This window comes from Aotus nancymaae, unplaced genomic scaffold, assembly GCF_030222135.1.
Source record: "Aotus nancymaae isolate 86718 unplaced genomic scaffold, 86718_ANA_hifiasm-v0.15.2.pri h1tg000025l, whole genome shotgun sequence".
In the NCBI taxonomy this organism is placed as follows: Eukaryota; Metazoa; Chordata; class Mammalia; order Primates; family Aotidae; genus Aotus; species Aotus nancymaae.
Genome location: NW_026988438.1, coordinates 24,434,364 through 24,462,178, shown reverse-complemented (window position 1 = coordinate 24,462,178; position 27,815 = coordinate 24,434,364). Strand labels below are relative to the sequence as shown.

At 39.6% G+C, this 27,815-nt stretch overlaps 1 protein-coding gene across 3 annotated transcripts in view; it reads right to left on the bottom strand.

Annotated features, from left to right (window-relative positions):
* The window catches only part of AOAH (acyloxyacyl hydrolase), a 196,896-nt gene that overhangs the window by 120,146 nt on the left and 48,935 nt on the right, over positions 1–27,815 (bottom strand). For all 3 annotated transcript variants that reach the window (XM_064380450.1, XM_012461274.2, XM_012461275.2), the window contains one exon: positions 16,585–16,684. In XM_064380450.1, the coding sequence (XP_064236520.1) occupies positions 16,585–16,684 (100 nt within the window). The remainder of the gene's footprint in view (positions 1–16,584; positions 16,685–27,815) is intronic.

Genomic DNA, 27,815 nt, shown 5'->3' with positions numbered 1-27,815 from the left:
AGGAATGAGAAAATGTCTGAAAAATACAGCCCTTTTCCAGTCTGTGTTTAGTCCTTGATCATCAGATCACACAGTAGTGTATAGCCACAGGGGCTCACCAAAACACTTCTGTCTAGAATGATTTAAGTGTCTACCCAAACCAAAGCCAGCCCAAAGTCTTCAGACAAGAGGAGAGGCTTGGGGATTACTGACTGCTTTTATGGGTTGAATTTTGAATTGTGTCTCACCAAAATTCATATGCTGAGATCATAGCCCTGCAGAAGCTCAGCATGTGACCTTATTTGGAAAAAGAGTCATTGCAGGTGTAATTACTAAAAGTATGACAAAAACCACAATTACTTTTGCACCAACCTAATAGTTACACTGAGATAAGGTCATATTGGAGCAGGGTAGGCTGGTATCCTTATAAACAGAACACCATGCAGAGGAAGAGAAAAAGACACATAGAGGGAAGATGATGTGAAGATACAGAGAGAATGCTAACTGTAAGAAATGCCAAAGATATAGGTGAAGGGGAGGGAGGCAGCAAATCATACTGCCAGGTGTGCACCTGTGCAACAACCTTGCATGTTCTTCACATGTACCCCAAAACCTAAAATGCAATTAAAAAAAAAAAAAAAAAATTCCCAGCAAAGCACCAGAGCTGAGAGAAAAAGGCATCTCTCAGCTGTGAGAGATTTTCAATCTCTCTGTGAGAGATTTTCTCTCACAGCTGTCAGAAGCTAACCCTGCTGATTTCTTGAACTTCAGCCTCCATAACTGTCAGACAATTGTTTTCTGTTGTTTAAGCACCCCAGTTTGTGGTCACAGCCCCACAGACTCATACAACTCCTCTTGCTCCCCAGGAGTTTGTGGTCACAGCCCCACAGACTCATACAACTCCTCTTGCTCCCCAGGGTGATTTTTGTTCTTCACCTTGAACTAAGAGTAATTTGGATGATGGAAGAGCAAGGGCCAAGTGCTCATCACTATCAGTTTTTTTGGGCAAAGTGGTGCTCTGTTAGGGTTTGTACTCTGCCAGGCATCAGTCACATGGGAGCCCAAGGGAAAGGAAGAAAGCACTGTGGTCTGATTTAGCCATTTGGATGGGAGCAAAATGTTCATTTTTAGTAGAAACTCTTTAAATATTGGCCTCTATTGTTATTTGCCATTTAAAATGATTTTGGACCATAGAGTGTTTGTGGGTTCAAATCCTGGCTTCATTAGTTATTAGTTGTAGGACCTTGGACAAGTTAGTTAAGCTCTCTGAGCCTCAGTTTCTTCATCTGTAAAATGGAGATGATAATAGCATTGTGAGGATTTACCAAGATTGCACTTAAAAATAGTGTCTTGCATATTAGTAAGCATGACATTAGTATTAGCAATAATTGATGTTTTTATTTTGGTTTGTAATGTCATCAATACACAACTGGAAAGATTATAATAATTGCAATGTCAGCCTACAGAAATGTATGCTATTTTTCAAGGATCTTGAAAAGTGCCCTGAGAAGAAAGCATTACTCTCCAGGTTTTACAGATGATAAAACTGAGGCTCAGAGAGATGACACAATTCAACCAGGGCCAGTCTGCAAGCACAGCTGACATCAGCATTCGAATTTCCATACTCCAGTGCCTTTCCCACCACTGAAACACTGTTTTCCAAGAATGAAGTAAGCCCGAAATGTTAACACAAGCAAGAAAATACGATCTATGAGGTTTCACCAGGCCTTGGGGAATGGCAAGTGTAGCTCCCATGGAGTGAAGACAGTTTAATGCAAAAGGTCAGATAGAGGAGAGGACTGGCTCTGGGTGTCAAGAACCTAAGCACGTGGGTGGAAATTCATGCAACCCCAGTACAAGCATGGTAGCAAGTATATGATTGGTAAGGAAAGGAGAAAGAAGTATTCTCCCAGTCAGTCATTTCTCTGTGCAGTTGTTCATGCCATCCATTTATTTTACAAATACTTATTTAGTGTTTATGTTTGATAAGGTTTGGATTTGTGTCCCTGCCTGAATCTCATGTTGAATTGTGACACCCAGTACTAGAGGAGGGGCCTGGTGGGAGGAGATTGGATCATGGGGGTGGATTTCCCCCTTGCTCTTCTCATGATAGTGGGTGAGTTCTCACGAGATCTGGTTGTTTAAAAGTGTGAAGCACCACCCCCTTTGCTCTCTCTTCCTCCTACTCTTGCCATGTAGGATGTGCCTGCTTCTTATTTGCCTTCTGCCATGATTGTAAGTTTCCTGAGGCCTCAACAGCCATGCTTCCTGTACCCGCCTGCAGAACCATGAGCCAATTAAATCTCTTTTCTTTATAAATTACCCAGTTTCAAGTATCTCCTTATAGCAGTGCAGGAATGGACTAATACAATGTTGTGTTATGAATTACATGCTGGGGACATAGTAGGGAATGAGACTTCAAGAGTGTTATAATCTAGGAGAGAAGATTGACAGTAAACACTGTAGTTAAAAAACAGTTTGGAAAGTGCTAAGTAGTAGCTGCTATTCTCCCTCTTCTATAGATGTGGTAAACTGAGTCTTAGAGTAGATAAATAACTCCCCCAAAGTCACAGAGCCAATGAGTGGCACAGCCCAGATCCAGTCCAGACCCACTTGGCACAAAGTCCATGTTTTTTCACTCTGCTCTGGGAGATGTTAAGAGGTATGCTAAAAAAGAAACTTTTTTTTTTTTTTTTTTTTTTTTACGTTTAACAAAAGTTTGTGAAACCTGAGAATGAAATCCTCCCTTGAGAAAGCCACACCACGGCTTTGGGCCGCTTTGTGGAATCAATAGTATTTAGATTGGGCATTTCCTAAACATTCAAAGGTTTCAGCCAAAGTCCATTCAGCTATATTGACTACAATGGTAAGCACACAAAGAGCATGGCAAACAGGGGATCCTCAGGGACACAATGGAATGTCCAGAGCTATTTTAAGAGTATAGAAGAATTGCACAGGACACATTCAGTAATTGGGCTTTCTAAGGTTCTGTGATGTTAAAGAATTGGATTCTGGTACACTTAGGAAGGAAAGAAAAACAGTATTTTTAGGCATGAGTTTCTACAGTGAACAATTTTGAGTGATCAAGTTCTCTGTTAACAATTATAACATCAGTAGATTTGAAAAGTACAAAACGTGCCTTTGTTCATTTCACATGGTTGACAGCAGTGACAGATTCTCACAAAGGAGAAAGCCCCTGGGAAGTAAAATGATGATTCGAAACGGGCGTTTTTTATTGTTAAAGAGCATGCATGAATGAGGGGGGAGGTGGAGGGTGGGGAGACTGCTCATCTATGCCAGATCTTTTCTAGAAGTTTGTTAGGACAGGTTGTTCCTAACGCCTGAATTCACTGGTATAAGTTGATTTTTTAAATGGAGCAAGGATTGAAAGATGAGATCTTCAGGGACTTTACTGCCCACTGGAGGAGGGGAGTGGGTAAATAATTACAGCATGAGGCAGTGTCTGTGTTCTCCCACCCAACACCAACCGAATTCCTAGGTTGAAACTCTGATCTCCCTCTGATGGTGTTTGGAGGTGGGACCTTTGGAGAGTGTGATTAGGTTATGAGGGTGGAGCCCTCACAATTTGAAGAGTGCCCTTATAAGAAAAGGCTAGAGAGAGCACTCTCTTTTCTCCATGTGAGAACACAGCGGTCTGCAGCCAAGAAGAGGTCCCTTGCCAGAACCTGACCCTGCTGGCACCCTGATCTCGAACTTCTGGCCTCCAGAACTGTGAAAATACATTTCTGTTGTTTTTAAGGCACCCAGTCTAGGATATTTTGTTAGAGCAGCCCTAACTAAGACAGGAAGAGCAGAAAGAGCCAACAGAGAGGTACAGGAAACGGCTTCAAGGCAATTTCTATTCAGCAGGAAGACAAATGCAAGAAGTTCCACTGCTTGTGGGTTCTTATCAAACAGTGGCATGTCCAGCCTTTGTGTAGAATTTGCCAGTCTGTTATTATATCTGCATTCTGCTGTATCCTACAGTGGCTGTTTTCTGATTTCAGGATTTAGCTCTATCAAAGCCCAATTTGGTTTTCAGGTTCTGACATTTTCCAGCTCCAATGGGCATTTATGACTTTAAATTATATGCTAAAAATAAAGTCTGTTCACGTCATTTTCTTCTTCCAGGGATGAAAAAAAGGTTAAAAGTAAAAGAAAAAAGCCATTACTTTAAAATGCATTCCCTTTTATCACTGAATGTCTCTTCTTCATACACATTTTACTCTTAGCTGAATTTTCTTCTTTCCCGCTTCTAGGCTAATTCTGCATTGTACAACTGTTAGTATCATCAGTGTACTTAATCACGCACTTGCTGTTGCTTCCTTTCTCCAGGCAATACCTTCTTAAAAATGCCTTAATTTAAAACAGCATTATTTTTACCGATTCCTTTTCCTGATACTATTATTCATTGATTTTACCACCAGCATCACATACCACTCTGCTGTAGAGTTCTTAGAGTTCACACCATAGGGGTTCTTCTATGCCTTCGAGTTCTATACCAAACATCGTATATAGTTTATCTCTAAATTTTATACTAACTCTGCAAAATAGGAAATAACTGTTCTTAACTCTACTTTGTAAATGAGAAATCCAAGACCCGGTGCTGAGTGAATTGTTCAAGGTTTCACAACTGATACCATTGTCCCATTTTGACTGTTTCTTTCCTAGTATCTGGGCACATAGACAAACTCTCCAGTACTTGGCTCTATGGTATATTCTTATTGATAGCATGTTGACCTATTCTTTATACAAATGATTTCTGGCAAATAATTGAGTTAATCTGATGGTGAGTATGGTTCAGTCATAAGGTCTTTTGTTACACAGTCTTTTACTTTTTTTCTATTTGCCTTTAGGTTGTGTGATCAGTCTTACTCTGTGTTACACAATAAATCAATTATTTGTATTAGTTTCCTATTGCTGCTCTAACTGATGACCCTAAACTTAGTGGCTGAAAACAGCACAACTATTTTTTTACAGTGCTGGAGGTCAGAAATTCAGGGCTAAAATCAAGCTGTCTGGAGGGCAGGGTCCTTTTGTAGGTTCCCAGGGAGAACCCATTCCTTGCCTCTTCTAGTTTTTAGTGGTGATGGCCTCATGGCTCTAAATGCTGCCACCGTTGTCACATTTTTCCCCCTTGCTCTGATCCCAATGCTTGCCTCTTGTAAGGATTCTTGTGATCACATCAGACTCACCCAGATAATCTGGGACAATCTCCCCGTCTAAAATACTTAACTAAATTGCATCCCCAAACCTCCTTTTGTTGTCTAAGGTAACAGACACAGGTACTGGGACTAGAATGTGAACTTGCGGGGTGGGAGAGATTATTCTTTCTGTCATACTCTCATTCAACAAATAGTTGTTGAGTAATTAATGCATGCACTGAACTATGTAAGGCTCTGAGGAAATTTCAGGGACTAGCACTATGTTTGAAGAATAAAACAGACAAACTGTCTCTGCTTTCATGGCGTTTACACTCTAGCAGAAGATGCAGACATTAAATAATAGTTTTATAATTATTGAATTACAATTGTAATAAGTGCTGGAAAAATGGAGTGTGAAGAATGGCAAGGAATTGTGGAGGAACTGGCTTAATTTGGCACATCAGGGAAAACTTAGAGGGAATGACTTTGAGCTGAGCTCTAATGGGGGCGATTAATTAAGTGAAGATGAGGGCCAAGAGTGGATGCTGGGAGAGAGTGATTAAAGCCTTAAAACTCAAAGGATCTTTTAGAACCATTCCCAGTCATTAGCATCATTAGCTTTTCTTTAGCTGAGGGAATTAATAAGCATGTTCTCGAGAGAGAGAGTTGTCATTTTCTGAATTTCTCAAAAGCAGGCAAGAAAAATGTTCATATCTCAAATATCACAGAAATATCTTCCTTGAAATAATTTGATTTCTTCCACTTATCAAAAGTCAATAGTAACTTAACATTTGCGTTATTTTTGCTGTCCTCTGAAGAGTTTTAACACCTCTATGAGTTAAATAGTCCCCAAATCAGTCTTTATACAAGTTTAAGTAGATAAATTAGCCAAGATTCCAAATATGGATGTTAACAAAAATACATCTTTGAATCTATGGCAAGATCATGTGAAATGCTTGTAGAAAAGAGTGATCAGTAGAGCATAAGTCCAGACATAGTGTTCCAATGTTCCAATGCCGTCCTCAGTTCTCTCAGAGGTAAGATTTTTTTTTTTTTTTTTTTTTTTTTTTTAGATGGAGTCTCGCTCTATCACCCAGGCTAGAGTGCAATGGTACAATCTTGGCTCACTGCAACCTCCGTCTCCTGGGTTCAAACTATTCTCCTGTTTCAGCCTTTTGAGTAGCTAGGACTACAGGCGCATGCAACCACGCCTGGCTAATTTTTATATTTTTAGTAGAGATGGGTTTCACCATGTTGGACCTCAGGTGATCCTCCTGCCTTGGCTTCCCAAAGTGCTGGGATTACAGGCATGAGCCACCTCTCTAAACTCTAAACTCTAAGGTTTTAAGCCCTTAAATATGCAGAGGGCAACTTAATTTTGTGGTCTCCGATACAGAAAGCCTTTTCTATTTCTGTGGTAATTTCTTGCCTAATCACCATCAAAGAGCTTTGTGAAGTCAAAATACACAAGGGGGATGAAATCTCATCTTAATTTTTCACTTTTTAAATTATAAGAAAGGGTGAACATTTTCTCCTAAATTTTCAGTTCTTTAATCTTTTTCCTTAAACCATTTGTTTGTGTCCTTTGCTGACTTTTTTTTTCTTTTTGATTTTTTAAGGAGCTATTTGAATCAAAGAGAAAATAATTCATTGTGTGGTGTATTACAAAAACATTTACCCAGTATGTGATTTCTCTTTTAACTTTGTGAAGGGGGCAACTTTTTACTAGTCAAATGTATTAATATTCCCTTTGTGACTTTTCAATTACAAATTACAGATACAATTGCTCAGGTTTTTTATCATTCAATTTTTTTAAGTGATTCAATCTTTAATCATTTGAAATTTATTTTGCTATAAGGTATAGATAAGCATCTAGCTTAAATTTTTAAAAAATGTCTAGTCTTTAGTCCATTGTGTTTATTGAGTAATCCAGTGTTTTAGCACTGATTTGAAATGCTATTTTAATCAAAAACAAGAATCTCAAATGCATTTAGGTTTATTTATAGACAGTATATTTTGCTCCATTTTAAGCTGACTTTCTGTGTCTAGAAAACTATATTCCCTTGTCATTTATCTTGTTGTTCATAATTTTCTCAGATGTTCAAAGAGGAACTTTTAAAAACATTGTCAATTATACAACTTCACAACCAACAATTTGAATTTTGATTTTTCTCCTCTGTAAAGTAAGATAATAGAATAGTCTTACAATTGTGTGGGAGGTTTTAGATGATGCATATCTGCTAAGTACTTAGTCCAATTCCATGGCAGTCATCACTGCCTTTTATTCTACAGCCCCTAATGTGTACAGGTACAATAGAAGCTTAGTAAAGCTTTGAGCTTCCAGCCCAAGTGGGCCGGCACCAGAATCTGTGCTCATCATACTGAACATCATACTGAATCGCCTCTCAGTTAGAGGCAGAAGAAAAACTTGATTTCTCTGGAAAGCTGGAGGGGAATGAGTGTTCTGTGAGGTTTGTTTTTATACGTATTTTTTTAGAATGGGAGAGACTTGGGCATGTTACCGGGCCTTCTCATTTTCTTCTTTGGGTGTAGATAACTTCAGTGTACCTTTGTAATTAGTCAGCACACTATTTTGAGAAAATCCACAGAAAATGAATGAATTCCAAATACTTTAGGTCTAAAACTCTAGTTCTCTCTGTCCTTCTAAGAGGCCTTATTCCTAGGGGTCTGGAAACTGGAAACTCATAGCTGAAATTAAGTTGATGAATCAATCGGAAGGGGTAGAATCAAGGAATGGTTGGGGAAAAGGATGCAATGAGAGGGCAAGTGGGGATACGTGGTTTTGGATGTGTGGGAGGTGAGAAGCAGAAGGGACAATGCTTTCAGACTTGTCGATGAGAGCTTTCAGGCTTGGGCCAGGCTCCAGCACTACAGTTCTCAGCCTTCAGTGCCCGTCAAAAGTGTTATGCAAGTGCAATGCTCAAATCCCACCCAGGAATACCAGAGCGGGTGCCCTGAGGTGAGTCTCGTGTTTATTTCTGAAAACTGCTTCACATTCTCAAATAAGCAAAACGCTTTGAACTCTGGTATAGTCCACTGAGACCAGACATCCTCACAAGGGAGAAGGTAAGGCATGTCCAGGATTGCCCTTCTCATCCTATTTTTCATTCAACCAATCTTACAGAGCACTTACTATGTGCCAGGTACTATGCCAGTCCAGAAAGACGATGGTGAGCAAAAAAGACAGGGTCCTTGTGTTCAGATGATATCAAAGAAATAAACAAAGTGATGTGAGAGAGCAGGAAAGGGGAGTTTCTTCAGGGAGGTTGATCAGGGAAGGTCTTTCTGAAGAGGGGGTACTTAAACCAGCAGAGGGACAAGGTGCTGGCCATGCAGGGAACTGGGAGTTCTAGGTAAAGGGCCCAGCACAAGGGGCGGACACAGGCGAGGTGGAGTGTGCTGGGCAAACTACTCTACCCTGAAAAAGCCACCTCCACTCCTGTTCCCTCCAGGGCGAGCTCAGCTCTCATCTGCTGGTTTCTGTTCCTCCTCACACCTTGTGTGAGCACACTCATCTCTTCCTCACTGTTTGTCTGTGAGCCTGCCTCTCCTGCTAGAAAAACTATTTACATTGCTATTACCTGCCACATTTGCTGGATTACTGTTCTACATAATTCATTCTACATAAATATTTGCTGGCTTATAAAAAGAAAAACAATTATTCTGTAGAAAGTATGGGACTTCAGGGAAGTCTCTCAGTTCTCTAGGTATTAGTAGCCTCATTTATAAAATGACAGAATCATATCTGTCCTGCAGACTTGGGATGGTTAAAAGAGATAACTTATTAGGGTACCTGGCTGTGGGGTTGGTACACGGTAAGGGTTCAAGAAATGTTTGTTGAGGCATGACTAAGTGAGCGAATGTCTCTATGGTTTGTTACTGAGAAAGTTGGGATATTGTGCAAGATTCTTGAAAATTAAGCTGTTTATGATATTTTATGAAAGCCAAAACTAAAGCTGCCTTTACTTCCCTCTGGCTCTGAGAAGTGCCAACACTGAATGTGCTCCAGAGTCTGTGCTAAACACAGACAGTGCTGACGTGAAGAGCTGGAGGTCTAAAGTCCAGGGCCCTGGGTTGAGTTCAGATTCTAATCACTACTTATGAGGCTTGGGTAAAGGCTTTAAGCCACAACTACAAAATATGTCTGATAATCACACCTATAAAATAGAGTTTGACCCTGTGATACTAGGTTAAAATTAGAGATATCAGTATGAGCTCATGTCCACATACACACACATAGAGACACACATACAGACACAGAAATAATTGTAGGTGCCCTGAGGTGAGTCTCGTGTTTATTTCTGAAAACTGCTTCACATTCTCAAATAAGCAAAACGCTTTGAACTCTGGTATAGTCCACTGAGACCAGACATCCTCACAAGGGAGAAGGTAAGGCATGTCCAGGATTGCCCTTCTCATCCTATTTTTCATTCAACCAATCTTACATGGGTTGTATACACACATACTTCACTTAGCTCTCCACAGAGAAGACCAGGACCTAAGAAGGCCAATCAGCAATGACATCCCAGTAGCAATGGTCACACCTAACACCCAGATCTTGGTTTCCAAATACCATTCTCCAATTAAAGGAGTCAGGTCTCCTTAGGGACATTCTGATTCGAGGACAGGGGCAGAAGAATACAAGATAGCAAGATGAGCCTGGATCACCTGGCAGTGTCAGAACATAAAGTAGTACAGAAGAAGAAAGAAGGACAGAGGAGTGTCAAAAGGACACAGGAGTCTCCCTAAGCTTCCAATGGTAGCAAAACCAGAAAAGTGGAAACATTTGTGCAATAAAATAGTGTATATTTGAATTATAACTCAAAGTATAAAATACATATACATGAATCTGTGTTAATGTAAATAAATGATTGGCTTTAAATAAATAAGGGAGAAAGGAGGTGTTTTTTACATAGGAGAATTCCAAAAGATATATGTGGATATTCCATATTGTGGGAGCAGGGGCTTGGTCCTCCCTGACCTCCCTGAGTGTAGGCAGGACTTGGAGACTCATTTCTAAAGAACAGAGTAAAGGAAAAGGGGGGAAACGGTGACTTTGCAATTGTGAAACCTGGCAAACGATCCTTTCACCGAGTGATGGAGGTTGACCTCACTAGGGATGTCGTGTGGCATCATTTAACCCTGATAGGATGTCATGAGAAGGGCGCTTCACCTCTGTGGTGTTCTTTCCAAAAACCTCTAAAACCATTAAACCAAGACAAAAACGTCAAACAAACCCCAATTCGGGGAACATTTTACCGATGTACCTGTACCCCTGAAAACTGTCCAGGTCACGATAAACAGGGAAAGATGAAGAATCTGCCACACACCAGAGGACACTAAGGAGACACGAAAAAGAAATAGGCGGGTGATGAACAATGAGAACACTTGGGCACGGGGGAAGGGAACAACACTCACAGGGCTAGGTGGGGGGTGGAGGGGAGGGGAGGGGAGGGACAGCGGGAGTGGGGCAGGGAGGACGACCAGGGATAACACTGGGAGAAATGCCTGGTGTAGGTGATGGTGGGGAGCGGGAGGGATAGAGACAGCAAACCACCATGGCATGTGTGTACCTATGCAACAATCCTGCAGGATGCAGGACGTGCACATGTGCCCCAGAGCCCAAATACAATAAAATAAAAAATAAAATAAAAAAAGAAATGCAACATGTGTCCTGGACTAGATCCTGGAACAGAAGAGAACATTAGAGGAGAAACGGGTGAAATCCAATAAAATCTGGGCTCTAATAGCTACTAAGGTATATACAGTTGTAATATTGATTTCTTTAGTTTTGACTAAGTAATATTAAGATGTTCACATTGTGGGGAATTAGACTTGGGTGAACAGTGTATTCTCCTGCAGTATCCTCACAACTTTTTGTGAATCTGAAATTATTACCAAAAAAGTTATTAGAAATAGCAGAGTACGGGGGAGACTAGACAGTAACACGTCTGACAGTGTGTTGTATGCTCTAGGGCTAAAAACAGCATTATGAGCATCAGCGTTCTGTGGATTGTGCAGAATGAAATTTAGTGGTTATGGAATCTCAGAAAGTGTCCAATTTCCTGTCCATCCGTGATTCTTTTTCTAAACATTACCACCTGAGACTGTCTACTAAAAGAGATGCCAGGTATTTTATTTGACATGTAGCGTTTAAAAAATAAAAGTGAATTCCTGAGGTCAGCTTGTTTATTGCTTCGGCGAACCAGAATTTGTCATGTGTCACTTTCTCATAAAAAGAGTGCAAATTTACTTCTTGCCAAACCTATTTATGTCAGTTCCCTGGTAGTTTGGATTCCAGGGAAATAGGATTTCCTGTGCATACACACCTTCCCCCACCCTCAGCATCAGAGAGCTTTTGGTTCTTGCAGAACCCCAACTCACTGTGGGAAAAGCTGTTTCAAAGTCTGGGTTGCTCTCCTAAGGCAGCAGGTCTCCCTGCCACCCAGCAGTTCAGGAGGCCCCAGGGAAATATGGAGAATATCTCCACACAGGGCTTACATTCTCAATAGGATTCTCTTTTAATGTGGATCAACGTGACCGAAGTAAATCTTGAGTATGCCTTGGAGATGTGGGAAATGCAGCCTGTTCCTCCAGCACTGCTGTGGTTAGGAAGGGGTCTGTTCAAAGCTATGAGATCTTTTGGGGATCGATCTCAAGCTTTGGGGACCCAAGTCGAAGCGGCTTAAAGCTGAGGAGGCTCCAGGAGGCTTCTGGCTCAACTGGGACTCATGCAATGTAACCTTCTGATCCAAAAAAGAGAGCTTTAAAGAGCCACTGGATATACATGAATGAGCTGCATTCAGTTTTCAATTTGTGGGCTGTGGTGTCAGAATCATAGTTTTGGACACATGTGTATGTGTCCCTGTGCATGTGCACAAGCAGACACACACACACATACACACACACACACAGCAGCAATCAATGCCCTGTTTTGGGTGCAAATGAGAAGAGTGGTAAAAATAAACTCCCAAGATAGGTAACACGAAACCACCCAGCTGGTCTTTGCAATGAGGCTTGCAGCTATTTTTCCTTCCCTTTCTTCCCCATTCCTCTTCTCTTCCTCCTTCTGTCCTGTCTCCTTTTTCTTCCTCTTCTTGTACTAGTGGGACTTTGTAGATTTTTCTTGTTTTAACTAATTATGGATGAAGTTTGTCCTTTTTGAGCACACGGTAGATAGTGGTAGGGAACATGGCCACAGGACCAGCAAGAAGTGGGCCTGGAATTTCAGGTGGGTTGTAGATGAAGAACAGGGCTTCACTGTGGATTCCAAATGCAGTTCCACCTTTAACTTTTGGCCCCACTGAAGCCAGATCTCTGTTGCTCTGCATTGCTTGCTTCTGTGCTCTGAGCTCCCTGGTGCAGAGGGACCAATCCATCCATTCCATCCCTGCAGCATGCATATCATAGAGCAGATGGCTTTATATTTATATTGTACAAGAGTCTGAAATGTGTGAAAAGCCAGACATAGAGGGTGCAGAATCCTGCTTATAAGGAATTAGCTGGCCCAGGAGCAGTGGTTCCATTCAAAATGACAATGCCCAAGGAGTCTCAGTGAGGCCGAGAGGGCAATGAATGAGCATTTGGGCTTTAAGACAAACAGATCCAGGGATGAATCCTCTTGTGTTCCTCACTAGCTGTATAGCCTGGGAAAATCCCTTAACTTCCCTAAGTCTCAAAATTCCTTAACTGTAAAATAAATATAGATGTCAGAGCACTGTTAGATGCGATCACACATGTCATGCAGCGGCTGGCAGGCCGTCAATAAATACTCGCTTCTGCTATTTTCATTTTTATCCATATACCAAATAAGTATGTGCCTGGCACAGTAGAGGGAACAAATATGGGCAAGGTACAGGCCTGCCCGCCCCCATGTGCCTGCATCCTAGTGAGGAAATCTACAAAACTTTAGTATCTTGATGTCTCTCTGCCTCACCTTCCTCATCTATAAAAGGTGGACAACCATACCTACTTCATAAGATTAAATGCATGAATACACATAAGCGTTTAGAAAAATATTAGCACATTGTAAGTGCTCGAACAGTTATTTTACAATGATTGTTCAAAGGAGAGTTAAAATTTTGTTGGCACTGTTAGGAATTACTTTACAGAGAAGGTGACCATTGATGTGAGCTTGAGGGATGGCTGGAATTGTTAAAGATGGTCTGGGTAGAGGGAATGATGAACACCCAAGGTGCAAGGTCGGGGTGGGGAGGGCTTAAGGGAGAGCCAGTCACTTGCTGCTCGCTGTGGCACAGGGTCCACAAACCTAAGAGGGAAAGGCAAGTCTGGAAAGACTTTTGGAAGGTCCTGAAAAGCTAAGTGAAAATTTGTGCTTAGTTATGTAGGCAACGTGGAGATACTAAGCTTGTTCAGGATCAGAAGTACACACTAGGAAAATCAGTGAGGGCTTGACATGAGAAAAGTCTGAATTCCCATCAGGGATGCAAATGAGAAGCTAGTGACACTTCATCCATTCATTGCATCAACACACATTTCTTTGGTATGTGTGAGGCACTGTCCTAGACACTGGGTATACAGTGGTGAACAAGACAGAATTTGCCTTCCTGGAGTTCAGAGCCCAATGAGAGAGACAAACAGGCAGGCAGTCACACAGAGATGTATCTTTTAAAGTGGCAAGTGCAAGAAAAGAATATACAGGAGCTATGACAGGAGGGTTACCTAATGGGGCCACCTCCCTGAAGAAGTGACATGTAAGCTGAGACGCGAAGGATGGGGAGGAATAATCCACCAAGTGGAAGGACAGAGTGAGAAACTGCTTTCCAGGCAAAGGGTTGTGCTGGGGTGAGAAGGTCATATTTATCTTACAGCAAGGCATTTGTGGCATCAATGTGGAAAATGTATTGGAAAGAGGGCAAGAGCAGATTTGGTTGGACTCACTGGGACAGTAGAGTGGGAGCTACATCAAAAGACAACTGAGAGAATTCTACAGGAAATGATGCTGTTCACCCAACGTGGGATGAAGCTCACAAGCAGAAGAAGCCAGACACAAAGGAGTGTATGCTGCGGAGGTCTTTGATACAACGTTCCAGGATAGAGTTTCCTAAAAATGAACGAGCCAGTGGCGACCGACTTCAGAATAGTGGCTACTCCAGGGACTATTGACAGGGAGTGTCATGAGAATTCCTTCTGAGGGGACTGAAAATTACCCACGTCTGCATTTGTATTTTCACTTGCCTTCGGTAGGTAGGAAATTCCACCTAAGCATTCATACGTGCTATGTAAGAGTGATCTGTAAAATGATAAAAAAAAGTCTGCTATATACCATTGAAAAATAGATGCTCAAAATGTAATGTTAAGGGAACAAAGTAGGGTATAAAACTGTATATACAGGATCATAACTCTCAAAGAAATTATCAATACAGTATAATTTATTTGAAAAATTAAAAGGAAACACACATCTCAACATGGGTTGTTTCTGGTGGTAGGATTTCAGCTGACTGCTGTAGGAAGACGCCCCAGGGGAGTTTCTGAGACACTGACACTGTGGTTAGAGATCAACCAAGCTCTCTGAGTAGAACAACAGAGGTGTGAATCCCAGTTCTGTTCTTTCCTCAGGGGAAAGTGACTTTTGGGAAGGCACATAACTTTTCTAACCCTCAGTTTCCTCCCCTGTAATAGGGAGTCATAAAGACGCCTCCATCCTAGGCTTGCTTGGGAACAAAACAAGACCACGTGTGAGCCTCTGCACCAGCACTGGGCCCACAGTGAGTGCCCAGTCAATGTCAGTTACTGCCATTCAGGGGAAGCTCAGAGGCAGAGGAAAGTGAAGCTGTCCATGTGTATACCCACCGTCCCTCTTTTCTGGGTCATCTGCAGAGATGGAGGCTGGAAAGGGGGAACCGAGATGGAGGGTGAAGGCCTAGAACAGCCATCAGAGGAAAGTGAAGGGGGCTGTCCAGGAAGCAGTAGCAGGCTGCCCAGAAGCACTGAATGCCAGCTGGGGTGGAAGGTGATGGTTCCCGCATGAAATCCTCCAATTTCCTTGTAGCCAAAGAGGATGGTCAAAATGTTACAGAGTTGGGAATTGAGAAGGGGGTCAGGGTGGGAAGACAAGGACATGAAATTTCAGATGTAAACTCTAGACAGTATAAAAAATAAAGAATGCCATTTTAAATGGGACAGTTTAAAGTTGAACTTGTTGTGACTATGTATACCTGTGAGTGTAATGTATAAATGATACTATTTAAGGAAATCACAAAACCTGTATCATTTGCCTTTCTACACAGAGACCCATTTCTTCCTTGCAATAACAAACAGCAAATATTATGATATAATATTCACATGCTATTTGAACACATGAAATTTTTTGTTTTTATAATTAAAGTTAACTAACCCTTCTAGGTACCAGTGGAGCCCAGAGCTCCTCAGGTGGAGTTAGGGGAAATTTAATTGGCACTTAGTCAGTGACAGAGGAAGCATGAAATATACACGTTCCTCAGGTATTTGCATCTCTTTCTTCTTGTTCAAGGAGACAGGCTTATGATATTTAATACTGTCCATCAGCAAAATCTTGTTCACTGGTTAGACCACAAAGCACTAAAATGGACTTCATTTTAACATGAATAAAAAGGAAATTACAATTAAAATAGAAACCTATTGTGTAATATACAGAAAAACTACAATTTGAGAAAGAAGGCATAGAATTTTTTTTCACAGGGAGCTCCTGAAAATCTGTATTGTGTGACCCAACTGGATTCAATACTATCCTTTCCTCCAGAGTGTGCGGAGGGCATTGTGTCAAGCTTGTCTCTGCAATCCAACTAAAAGCTGCACAAAATGATACAATGCACACAGGGTCCTCTGAACAGCTATCACTGAATAACAATGTTATCAATAATGATTATTTAGCAATCATTTTTATGAACACTTTTAAAACTGTATCAAGTATTGTGCTAAGCATTTTTTTATGCATTAGCTCACCTACTTCCCACAATAAACCAATGTGGGAGGTAGTTTATCAAAATCCATTTTGTGGGTAAGAGCAATAAAGCTCAGAGTAGGGTGACCAACTGCCCAGGATTTCCCAGGATGTGGGGCTCTCGGTGTGTATGCCAGAAAAGTCCTGGGCAAACTGAAATGAGTTGGTGACTCTATGAGAGTGACTTGCTTGATTTTTAAGTGATAGGGATTTAAACCTCTGTGTCTCTTTGACTGATCAGATTTCCTACCTCTTGCCAGCCCAGCTCAAAATTACAGTCCACAATGGTTGAATGGCAAAGACATTCTTTGGTAGCATGGGAGTAGAGATCTAAGCTGAAACGCAGAAATATTATTTCTTGCAGGGTAATTGAAAATGTCAACTTGTCTCTCCCTGTCCCCAAAACACTGATCGAGTGGAGCTAAGCCTCCTTTTCTAACATTTCCAAAGGCCTTGCATGTCACTGGAAACAGATGTTCAGAGTGAATACCCACTCACCTTGGGAAGAGGATAGAGATGACACAATGGTTGGCCAATGTTCTGTTTACAAAACTCCAGAGTGTGACATACCACATCAGCATTCATATCTGCGCTAAGCCTGGAGGGAAATGGGGCAAAACAAAGACTATTCAGATCTCTCCGGCATTAGAAAATAGAAGCTACTGCAAAGAAAGGTAAATCCCCAGAATGGATTCTAATCCCCTCAGCTAGTCGCAGCCTGGCCTTTGAGCCCAGTCCTGTGGAGCTGCTGGATTGTAATGATTTCCTGCCATGTTGCTCTCTCCTGAATTTAGAATGAGGCCCTAAGGGCAAGGATGGAGCACCCACAGCACTGAGCTGCCAGTCAGCCTCCCACGCGAGTGTTCGGATTCTTTTCAGGAAAAGCCACACATAAAATTGGGAAAGAAAAAGTGGGCAGGGATGTAATTTGATGGAAACAGTATTTTGAAGTTTGGGCCTTCGAAACATTTGGTGACCTTATAGTGAAAAATCATTTACGATATAGCCTTAAACACCTAGACTTACTTTCTTAGGAACAATCCATCTCTTTCCTTATGGATGGAAATTCATTGGTTAGACCACAAAGCACTAAAATGGACTTCATTTCTTTTTCTTTCTTTCTTTTCTTTCTTTCCTTTCCTTGCTCTCTCCTTCCCTCCCTCCCTCCCTCTTTCCTTCCTTCCTTCCTTCCTTCCTTCCTTCCTCCCTTCCTCCCTCCTTCCCTCTTTCTCTCTCTCTCTTTCTCTCTCTCTTCTTTCTCTCTCTCTCCTCTCTTTCTTTCTTTCTTTTTTTCTGGTTGTGGGAGACCAGAGTTTTATTATTACTCAAATCAATCTCCCCAGTTATTCAGGAACAGAGGTTTTTTGTTTGTTCGTTTGAGACGGAGTCTTGCTCTGTCGCCCAGGCTGGAGTGCAGTGGTGCCATCTTGGCTCACTGCAACCTCCGCCTCCTTGATTCAAGTGATTCTTCTGCTTCAGTTTCCCAAGCAGCTGGAATTACAGGCACCCACCACCATGCCCAGATAATTTTTATATTTTTAGTAGAGACAGTGTTTCATTGTGCTGATCAGGCTAGTCTTGAATTCCTGACCTCAGGTGATCCACCAACCTTGGCCTCCCAAAGTGCTGGGATTACAGGTGGGAGCCACTGCACTTGGCCGCCAGGCATATTTCTTATTCTTACAGAAGAAAGTAAAAGGTAGCTGACTGGTTTCTTTCCCTGAGGATGGTATAAGGATAGTTCTCTTTAAACATTTAGTTTATATCTAGATTGGATGGAGCTAAAACAAACTTTCCATGTCCATTTTTTCTTTCCCACCCCCAAAACTCTTCTTACCAAGAAAAATGAGTATAATTTTTCGAATGAAGTGAAGAAGTATAAACTCTTAGTACATTTTACAGGCAAATTATGGATTCAAACCACAGGTCAAATCAAGAAAACAAAATTTAAAAACTCCAGCAACACAGGTTGGTGATACCCAGAGACCAATCTTTGTATTCTGTGGCGGGACAGTGATGGAGTCTAGAAGATACTTTCTTTGGGTTTCTTCCCAGCTCACATGACCACTTCACTGTCTCCCTTTGCCTGTCGGGGTGGGCTCCTGGTAACTGTGTTTATATGCTGTAGCTCCCAGCCAGTTAATTAGAACTCATTAAATTACTGTTTCAAGCAGGACCAATCTGATTCTTAGTAACATTTGGAAATGTTGTTAAAAATGTTCAGCTTCACTCTGGGCTACTCTCAGAATAAGAAAAGCTAGAGAGAGCTGGGATGGTGCTGTCGTAATTTTCTACCATGAGGACTGAGTATCTGGAAAGCTAGTCTGAGGGGTGGGTTCTGAGGGTATTTTCCTGCCCTTCAGTCCCATAATCTGTGTGCTGTAGGTTCCTTTTAATAAATTCACTCCAACCTCTCCCCACCCAGCTATTATAACAAGTACCTCTACAGTGACGGCAATGACTAACACCTCTCTTCTCTTGCTGAGCCTGAGCCGCCGCCTCCTCCTCTTTTTTCTTGTGATTGAAGGCAGTAACAGCCCACACACGGGCCAACTCTTGAGCACTGCTGGTTAGCATTGGAGTGCTTGTCCCCTTTTAACCCCGGGCCTGAATGTGAGTCACCGAATCTGCTCTCTCCCTGTACTCTCCTCTCTGCTTTCTCTCCCTGATGCCCATTTCACAGACTCAAGTAAGTTGTCTGCTTCCCTAAGGGAATGTTATACCTGGGCATGAGAATAATAAATGGAATTTAGAACGATAAAAAGCAAACGAAACAGAAAAACACTCTTGGTTTTCACTTTATGAGTAAGCAGCAGTTGCAATAGTTGCTAAACATAAAAATCTCTTTAAAAATCTCTAAAAATCTTATCTTGGGACCACCACACCTCCAAATACTGGGAGGGGCCTTGAGCGTTTATTTCTACCGTGCACCTTCCAGTAGAAAGAACTACCCTGTGTTAATGGAAACATATCTTCTCAAAGCCCATCACAGAAAAGGGGCCACCTTGGAAATCTCTAATTATTTTAGGATAACTAATATGTGAAAACAGGCTGGAACCATGGCTGCCCAAATTTCATTCCAGCTGAATGTGGCTAACATTGTGGCTGGCAAGATGGTTTATCAACCTTTTGTGAGCACCTAAGTAAAGAGGGAAATGGAGAATTCATCAAGTTTATCATGAGAGTCACCTGCTTAGCCCCAGGGTTCCTTCAAGGGAGGTCAGGGGGTAAGACTGCAACTAAAAGTATAAAAGATGTCCTCCCTTCTAAGCAGTGGGGAGGCTGCTTGTGACAGATAAAGTCCATTACCAAACTAATGTCTACCGGGGTCAGTAAATCAGGAGAGGGTGGCTGTTTTCACACATCTGTTCTCAATTTAATTGTTCATTTATTTAACTGATGACTGCTGTCTTTATGGGGGTCTGGTAGTTAGTGGACTCAAGAGAGTGATAAATAGGGCTCTGCTTGATCTTTGTTTTTAACCTAAGGCCAGTATCCCATCTGTGGCAATCCAGGACTAGCAGAGCCAACTATCATGTGATATGTAAGACCTAGCCTCTGTTCCCCTCTAATAGGCCACAACTTCAAGTAAGTGAACTTGAATGTGAGAGTGGAGATTTGGACCACTCAGAGAGTGAGGCTGGCCACCATCTTTGAGCTGGGGAGCAGAAGAGGAGAACTGGGCATGTAGTATCCCTCTAGGTCCTCTAAGATAGAGATTCATCATAGAAAGACATAAAGTGACAAGTATTCCTTTGGATAAAAAGAGAAAATGACGAACCCCATACATCTACACAAATTTAAAACCATTAGGATGTGCAGGATGCATAAGAAGTGGCAGTATGGCGTGCATACTCTTGCTCAGCCTTGGGACAGAAAGCCTAGACTACGCATAATTTGCTGAATCTTTAAGCAGTCTGCAAACTCATAGGGCCAATTCCCACCTTTTCTTTTTCCCAGAGCAGCCAGTAAAGCCAAGAGAGGGTCACAATTTTAAAAAGACTTTTTCTTTTGAGCAGTTTTGGGTTTACAGTGAAATTGAGAGGCAAGTACAGAGATGTCTCATTTACCTCCTGCCCCCATACACGCATAGGCTCCCCTATTATCAGTATCAGCCACCAGTAATTTCTTAAAATTCATAAACCTGCATTGACACATTATTATCATCCAAAGAGTTTAGTTTACCTTAAGGTTCATTCTTGGTGTTGTATAGTCCGTGGGTTTGGAAAAATGCATAATGACTTGTAGTCACCATTATAGTATCATATGGATTAATTACCACTGCCCTAAAAATCCTCTGTGTTGTGCCCGTTTGTCTCTTTCTCCATCCTAACCCCTGGTGACCACTGATATTTTTGTAGTCTCCATAGTTTTGCCTTTTGCAGAATGTCATATAGTTGGAATCATACTGTATGTAGCCTTTTCAGATTGATTTTTCTTACTTAGTAACGTGCATTTAAGTTTACTCCATGTCTTTTTATGACTCGAGAGCTCATTTCCTTTTATTGCTGAATGATATTTCATTGTATGGTTGTACCATAAGTTGCTTATATGACTGAACATTGTGGCTGCTTCCAGTCTTTGATGATTATGAATAATGCTTCTATAAATATTCTTGTGCAAGTTTTTCTGTGGACGTAAATTTTCAACTCAATTGGATAAGTGCCTAGTGGTATGAATCTTGGCTTGTATGGTGAGACAACATTTTGTTTTATAAGAAACTATCAATTGTTTTGTTTTTTTGAATTTTAAACATTCCATGAACAATAATATGTCATTGTTTTAATTTGCAATCCTCTAACAGCATATAACGTTCAGCTTCTTTTCGTAAGTCTATTTGTTATCTGTATGTGTTTTTAAGTGAGGTGTCGTTTAAGGTCTTTAATTTAAGGTTCTTTTTTTAAACTGGGTTGTTTGTTATTGTTGAGTTTTAAGAGTTTTTTATGTATATGTTTTGGATAAGAGATCTTTATCAAATATACATTTTGCAAATAGTTTCTCTGAGTCTATTTATTTGTACTCTGTAAAAAGTCATCACAAAACTCAAGGTCAACCATATTTTCTTCTACACTTTTAGGAGTTGCATTTTAAATATAGGTCTCTAATGCATGTTGAGTTCATTTTTGTGAAGGATGTAAGGTCTGTGTCTGGATTAATTTTTTTTTTTGCATGTATATGTCCGTTTATTCCAGCACCATATGTTGAAATGACTATCTTTTTTAAAAATCATATTGCCTTTACTCTTTTATCAAAGATCAGTTTACTGTATTTATGTGGGTCTATTTCTGGGCTCTCTACTCTGTTCCATTGATTATTTGTCTATTCTTTCACCAATACCCTACTGTCTTGATTCCTGTAGCTTTGTAGTAAGCCTGAGTTCAAGTAGTATCAGTCCTCCAACTTTGTTCTTCTCTTTGATCTTTTGCCTCTCCATATAAATTTTAGAATCTGTGTGTCAATATCTATAAAATAACTTGCTGGGATTTAGATTGAGATTGCATTGAATCTACATGTATTAGGCTGTTTTGCATTGCTATAAACGAGTACTTGAGGCTGGGCAATTCATTAAGAAAAGAGGTTTACTCAGCTCACTGTTCTGCACGCTGTACAAGCACAGCTTCAGCATCTGCTTTGGGTGAGGCCTCAGGAAGCTTTCAATCATCGTGGAGGGAAAAGGGAGAGTGGGAAGTATCACATGAAGAGAGCAAGAGTGAGAGAGTGAGAGGAAAAGTATCACACTATTTTAAACAACCAAATCTCATGTGAACTCAGAGCACAAACTGATTACCAAGGGGATGGCACTAAACCCTTCATGAGGAATCTGTCCCCATGGTTTAGTCCTCCTGCTAGGCCCTACCTCCAACAAGAGAGGTCACATTTCAACGTGAGATATGGAGGGGACAAGTATCCAAACAATATCACTATAGATCAAATTGGGAAGAACTGACATCTTGACAATATTGATTTCCTCTATTCATGAACATGGAACATCTTTTCATTTACCTAGTTATTTAATTTATTTCAATAAATTATTATAGTTTTCCTCATATAGATCTTGCACATATTTTGTTAGATTTAACATAAACATTTTATTTCTAGGGGTGATAATGTAAATGGTATCATGTGTTTAATTTCAAATTCAACTTGTTTGTTGCTGATATATAGGAAAGTGATTCACTTTGTATATTAATTTTTTTTTGGCTGCTGTCTTTGGATTTTCTACATAGACAATCATGTCACCTGGGAACATAGTTTTATTTCTTTCTTCCCAATAAGTAGACATTTTATTTCCTCCCCATCTTATTGCATTAGCTAGGACTTCCAGTACATAGTTGAAAAGAGTGGTGAGAGGAGCATCCTTGCCTTGTTCTTCATCTCAGTGGGAAAGCTTCTAGTTCTCAGCATGAAGTATGATGTTCATTGTAGTCTTTTTGTAGATATTCTTTATCAAGTTGAGAAAATTTCCCTTTAGTTATTTCTAGTTTACTGAGAGGTTTTTTAAAATCATGAGTGAGTACTGGAATTTGTTAAATGCTTTTTTTGGTGTCTATTAATATAATCATGAGACTTTTCTTCTTGAGTCTGTTGATATGATGGATTACAATATTTGATTTTTGAATGTTGAACCAGTCTTGTATATTTAGGATAAATCTCACTAGTTGTAGTGTATAATTCTTTTTATACATTTTTTATTTGATTAGGTAATATTTTGATGAGGATTTTTAAATCTGTATTCGTGAGAGATACTGGTCTGTAGTTTACATTTCTTGTAATATCTCTGTCTGGTTTCGGTATTAGGATGATGCTGACCTCATAAAATGAGTTAGGAAGTATTCGCTTAGCTTCTATCTTCTGAAATAGATTATAGAGATTTGGTATACTTAAATTTCCTGAATATTTGGTAGAATCTACCAAATAGTGAATCTATCTATCCTCATGTTTTTTATTTTGGAAGATTATTAAATATTGATCCCATTTCTTCAATAGATATAGGTTTTTCAGATTGTCTATTTCTTCTTGTGTGTTTTGGCAGTTTGTGTCTTTCAAGGAATTGGCCCATTTCCTCTAGATTATCAAATTTGTTGGCATAGAATTATTCATAGTACTTCCTGATTATTGTTTTAATGTCCATGAGGTTTGTAGTGATGTCCTCTCTTTCATTTCTGATATCAGTAGTTTGTGTTATCTCTCTTTTCCTTAGTTACCCTGGCTAGAGCTCATCAATTTTATTAATATTCTCAAAAAACCTAGCTTGTGATTTAATTTTATCTATTGATTTTCTATTTTCAATTTCCTTGTTTTCTGCTCAAATTTTTGTTATTTATCTTCTGTTTACTTTGGATTTACTTTGCCCTTCTTTTTTTGTTTCTTAAGGTAGAAGCTTAGATGACTCATTTTAGATTTTTCTTTTTTTCTAATATAGTCATTCGATGCTATAGATTTCTCTCTAAGCACTGCTTTTACTTTATCACATGAATTTTGATAAGTTTGATTTTCAATTTAGTTTAAGATTTAGTTCAAAATATCTTAAACTTTCTTTTGAGATTTCTTCTTAGGTCCATATGTTATTTAGAAGTGTTTAATCTCCATGTATTTTGTGATTTCTAGTTATCTTTCTTTTATTGATTTCTAGTTTAATACCATTGTTGTCTGAGAGCAGACATTGTGTAATTTCTATTCTTTTAAATTAAAATGAGTTCTATGTCTCAGAATGTAATGTATCTTGGTGAATGTTTCATGTGAACTTGAGAAGAATGTTCTGCTGTTGTTGGATAAAACAGTCCTTAGATGTCAATTATATCTGGTTGATTGATAGTGTTGTTGAGTTCAACTATAGTAGTTTCCCCTTATCTGAAGTTTTGATCTCCATGATTTCAGTTACTTGTGGTCAACTGTAGTTCAAAAATATTAAATAAAAAATTCCAGAAAGAAAACAACTCAACTTTTAAATTGCATGCTGTTTTGAGTAGTATGATGAAATCTTGCACCGTCCCACTCCACCTCACCTGGGATGTGAATTGCTCCTTTGTTCAGCATATCCATGCTGTATACATTACCTACTTGTTAGTCACTCAGTAGAGTTCTCAGTTATCAGATTGATTGTCACCATCTCACAGTGCTTTATGTTCAAGTAACGCTTATTTCACTTGATAACAGCCCCAAGGCACAAGGGTACATGCCTAATTTATAAATTAAACTGTCATAGATATGGCTGTATAGGAAAAAACATAGTATATATAGGGTTTGCTACTTTTATCCATGGTTTCAGGCATCCACTGGTGGTCATGAAACGTATTTCTCACACATAAGGGAAGATTACTATATATTTTTACTGATTTTCTGTTGACTGGATCTGTCCATTTCTGATAGAGGGATGCTGGTCTCCAATTACAATAATGGATTCATCTATTTATCCTTGCAGTTCCATCAATTTTTGCCTCACATATTTTGATGCTGTGTTTTTAGATGCATACATATCAAGAATTTTTGTCTTCTTTTAGAACTGACCCCTTTATCATTATGTAACTTTTATCCCTTTATCTTTGATAACCTTTCTTGCTTTGAAGTATGTTCTGTTTCATGTTAATATAGCTACTATTTCTTTTGATTAATGTTAGCATGGTACAGTGTTCTCTATCCCTTTTTAATTTATATGTATCTTTATATTTAAAGTGAGTTTCTTGTTGACAGCATATAATTGAGTCTAATTTTTTTATACACTGACAATTTCTGTTTCTTAATTGGTACATTTAAACAATTGACAGTCAAAATGATTATTGATATAGTTAATATTGATATAGTTAATATATTTGTTACTGTTTTTTGTTGCCCTTGTTCTTTGTTTTCATTTTTGTTTTCTACTCTTTTTCCACTTTTTTGTTCTTTCATTGAGCATTTTTTTGAGATTCAATTTTGTCTTTTATTAGCATATCAGTTGTACTTATTTTTCCCTTTCTTAGTGGTTGCCCTAGAGTTTGCAATAAACATTTGCAACTAATCTAAGCCCATTTTCAAATAACACTATGCTACTTCATGTGTAGTGTATCATATAATAACAAAAAATTCTCTTTTCTTCTCTCTTTTATATCATTACTGTCATTCATTTTATGTGTATATAAGCACACATGCCTATAATTAAATACATTTTTGCTATTATTACTTTTAACAAACCATTATTTGTTAGATCAATTAAAAATAAGACATATAAAAGTTTTAAATTTTACCTTCAATGATTCCTTCTTTGATGCTTTTCCTTTTTTAAAATGTAGATGCAAGTTTTTGACCTATATTACTTTCCTTCTCTCTAAAGAACTACTTTTAACATTTCCTCATTGCTTGCAAGTCAGGTCTATTGGCACCCAAATTCTCTCAATTTTTGTTTGTCTAAGAAAGTCTATTTTTCTTTTACTGTTGAAGGACTGTTTTGCAGGGTATAGAATTCTAGGTTAGTGGGGTTTTTTTTTTTTCAACATTTAAAATATTTCACTTCATTCTCTTCTTGCTCACATGGTTTCTGAGAAAAAGTCAGATGTAATTCTTATCTTAGCTCTTCTCTAGGTAAGGTTTTTCCCCCTCTTGTGTTCTCTGAGTTTCTTGGATCTGGGTTTGGTGTCTGACATGAGTTCAGGGGAACTTCTTAGTCACTGTCTTAGATATTTCTTCTGTTCCTTTCTTCATTTATTATCCTTCTTGTACTCCTATTATGCATAAGTTATACCTTTTGTAGTTGTCCCACAATCCTTGGATATTTTGTTCTTTTTTGTTTTTCCAGTTTTTGTTTTCTTTGCCTTTTAGTTTTAGAAGTTTCTGTTGATATATCATCAGGCTCAGATATTCTTTCCTCAACTGTTTCCAGCCTAATAATAAGCTCACTTATTAATAAGCTCATTTTTCATTTCTGTTACAGTGTTTCTGCTCTCTAGCATTTTTAAAAATTATTCTTTGTTAGGACTTCCACCTCCTTACATTGCCCATCTGTTCTTGCATGCTGTCTACTTTATCTATTAGAGCTCTTAGCATATGAATCATAGTTATTTAAAAAATTTCTTGTTATTACCATGATAATTTCAACATTATTACCACATCCAGTTCTGAGGCTTGCTCTGCCTTTTCAAACTGTGTCTTTTGCCTTATAGTATGCCTTGTAATGTTTTCTTGTTAGCCAGACGTGATGGACTGAGTAAAAGGAACTTCTATAAATAGATTGCTGGCAGTGTGATGGGGACTTACAGAGGGAGGGAAAGCATGTTAGTTCTATGATTAGGTCTCAGTCTTTTAGTGAGTCCATGCCTCTGGACTGTGAACTTCACTAGTGTATCTCAGCTCTTTACTCCCATCTTGCAGGAACAGGATGTCTAGAGTGGCTGGAGTTGGGTATTTCCCTTCCCCTGGGTCAGTTAGGCTCTCATAAAACCTCAACAGTTTAGGCTCTGATTACTAGCTTCTCTGGAGGGCAGACCTTTTTAAGAACAGAATGCTCTGGTGTATTTCAAAATGGTTCCCTTCCCATTTCTCCGCTGCCCCCTCACTCCTACCACCAGAAACATGAGAGGCTTTTTTTGGTATGTGTCTCTAATAACTACTGTGAGAAACTCCTGAAGGTAAAACTCATAAAAGAGTGGGCACACCTCCATGACTTGGTTCTTCTGGAGTTTTTAACACAGACTTGTCTACAACCACCTCTAGCAATTTGTCTATTACAGTACAGATTATCTTTCCTTGATACTGGCTCCTGTGGCAGTTTCTGCTCCAGAAAGTTGTGATTCTCTGTATCCACCTATTTCTCCCAGTTTTCGAGGCAGCAGCTTGCTCAATAATATTACTTCTCTTTTTTTTTGTCGTTGTTGTTTTTTGGAGACAGAGTCTCACTCTGTCGTCCAGGCTTCACCTCCTGGATTCAAGAGATTCTCCTGCCTCAGCTTCTAGAGTAGCTGGGATTTCAGAGGTGCACCACCATCTCCAGCTAATTTTTGTATTTTTAGTAGAGATGGGTTTTCACTTTGTTGGCCAGGGTGGCCTTAAACTCCTGGCCTCAAGAGAGCCACCCGCCTTGGCCTCCTAAAGTGTTGGCTTTACAGGTGTGAGCCACCATGCCCAGCTCTGAGCTTACTTCTCTTAAAGATCTAGGAAGTGTTGTTAGTTTTTCAGTTTGTTCAGCTTTTTACCTGCTGTTAGAACAGAGTGGTGACTTTCAAACTTCATAATGTTGAATCTATCACATTTTAATTTACTTCCCTTTATAGAAGTGCATAGGAGTGCAGCATGCAGGAAGGGGAGGGTTTCAACACTTTGGCATAGCCAGCTAATTGACAGTTTGATTTAGAATCATGGTAGAATTACAGTTGATGATGATGACCATCATTATCATCATAAATCTCAAGAGGAGAGCAAGGATGACCAGACGGCAGAGCAACAGAGCCTATGGCAGGGATAGGGGAATAGAGACTTTTTCACTTGAAAGTGTTCATATTTAGACATTTGACATTACTTTCAAAAGAGGTTTTATATATAAATTGTAGTCACAGAGATCCTCCAATAGAACTGAAAGATCTTCATATAACTTAATACTTTTATCCTGCTTCTAGGTCACATCCTTTGTAGTGTACTATGAATTGAATCATTTCTATAAATCCTGTAATTATCTTGTGAATAACAGAATTATATTGGCCTGTTTTTTGTTTTTTTGTTTTTTGAAATGGAGTTTCACTCTGTTGCCCAGCCTGGAGTGC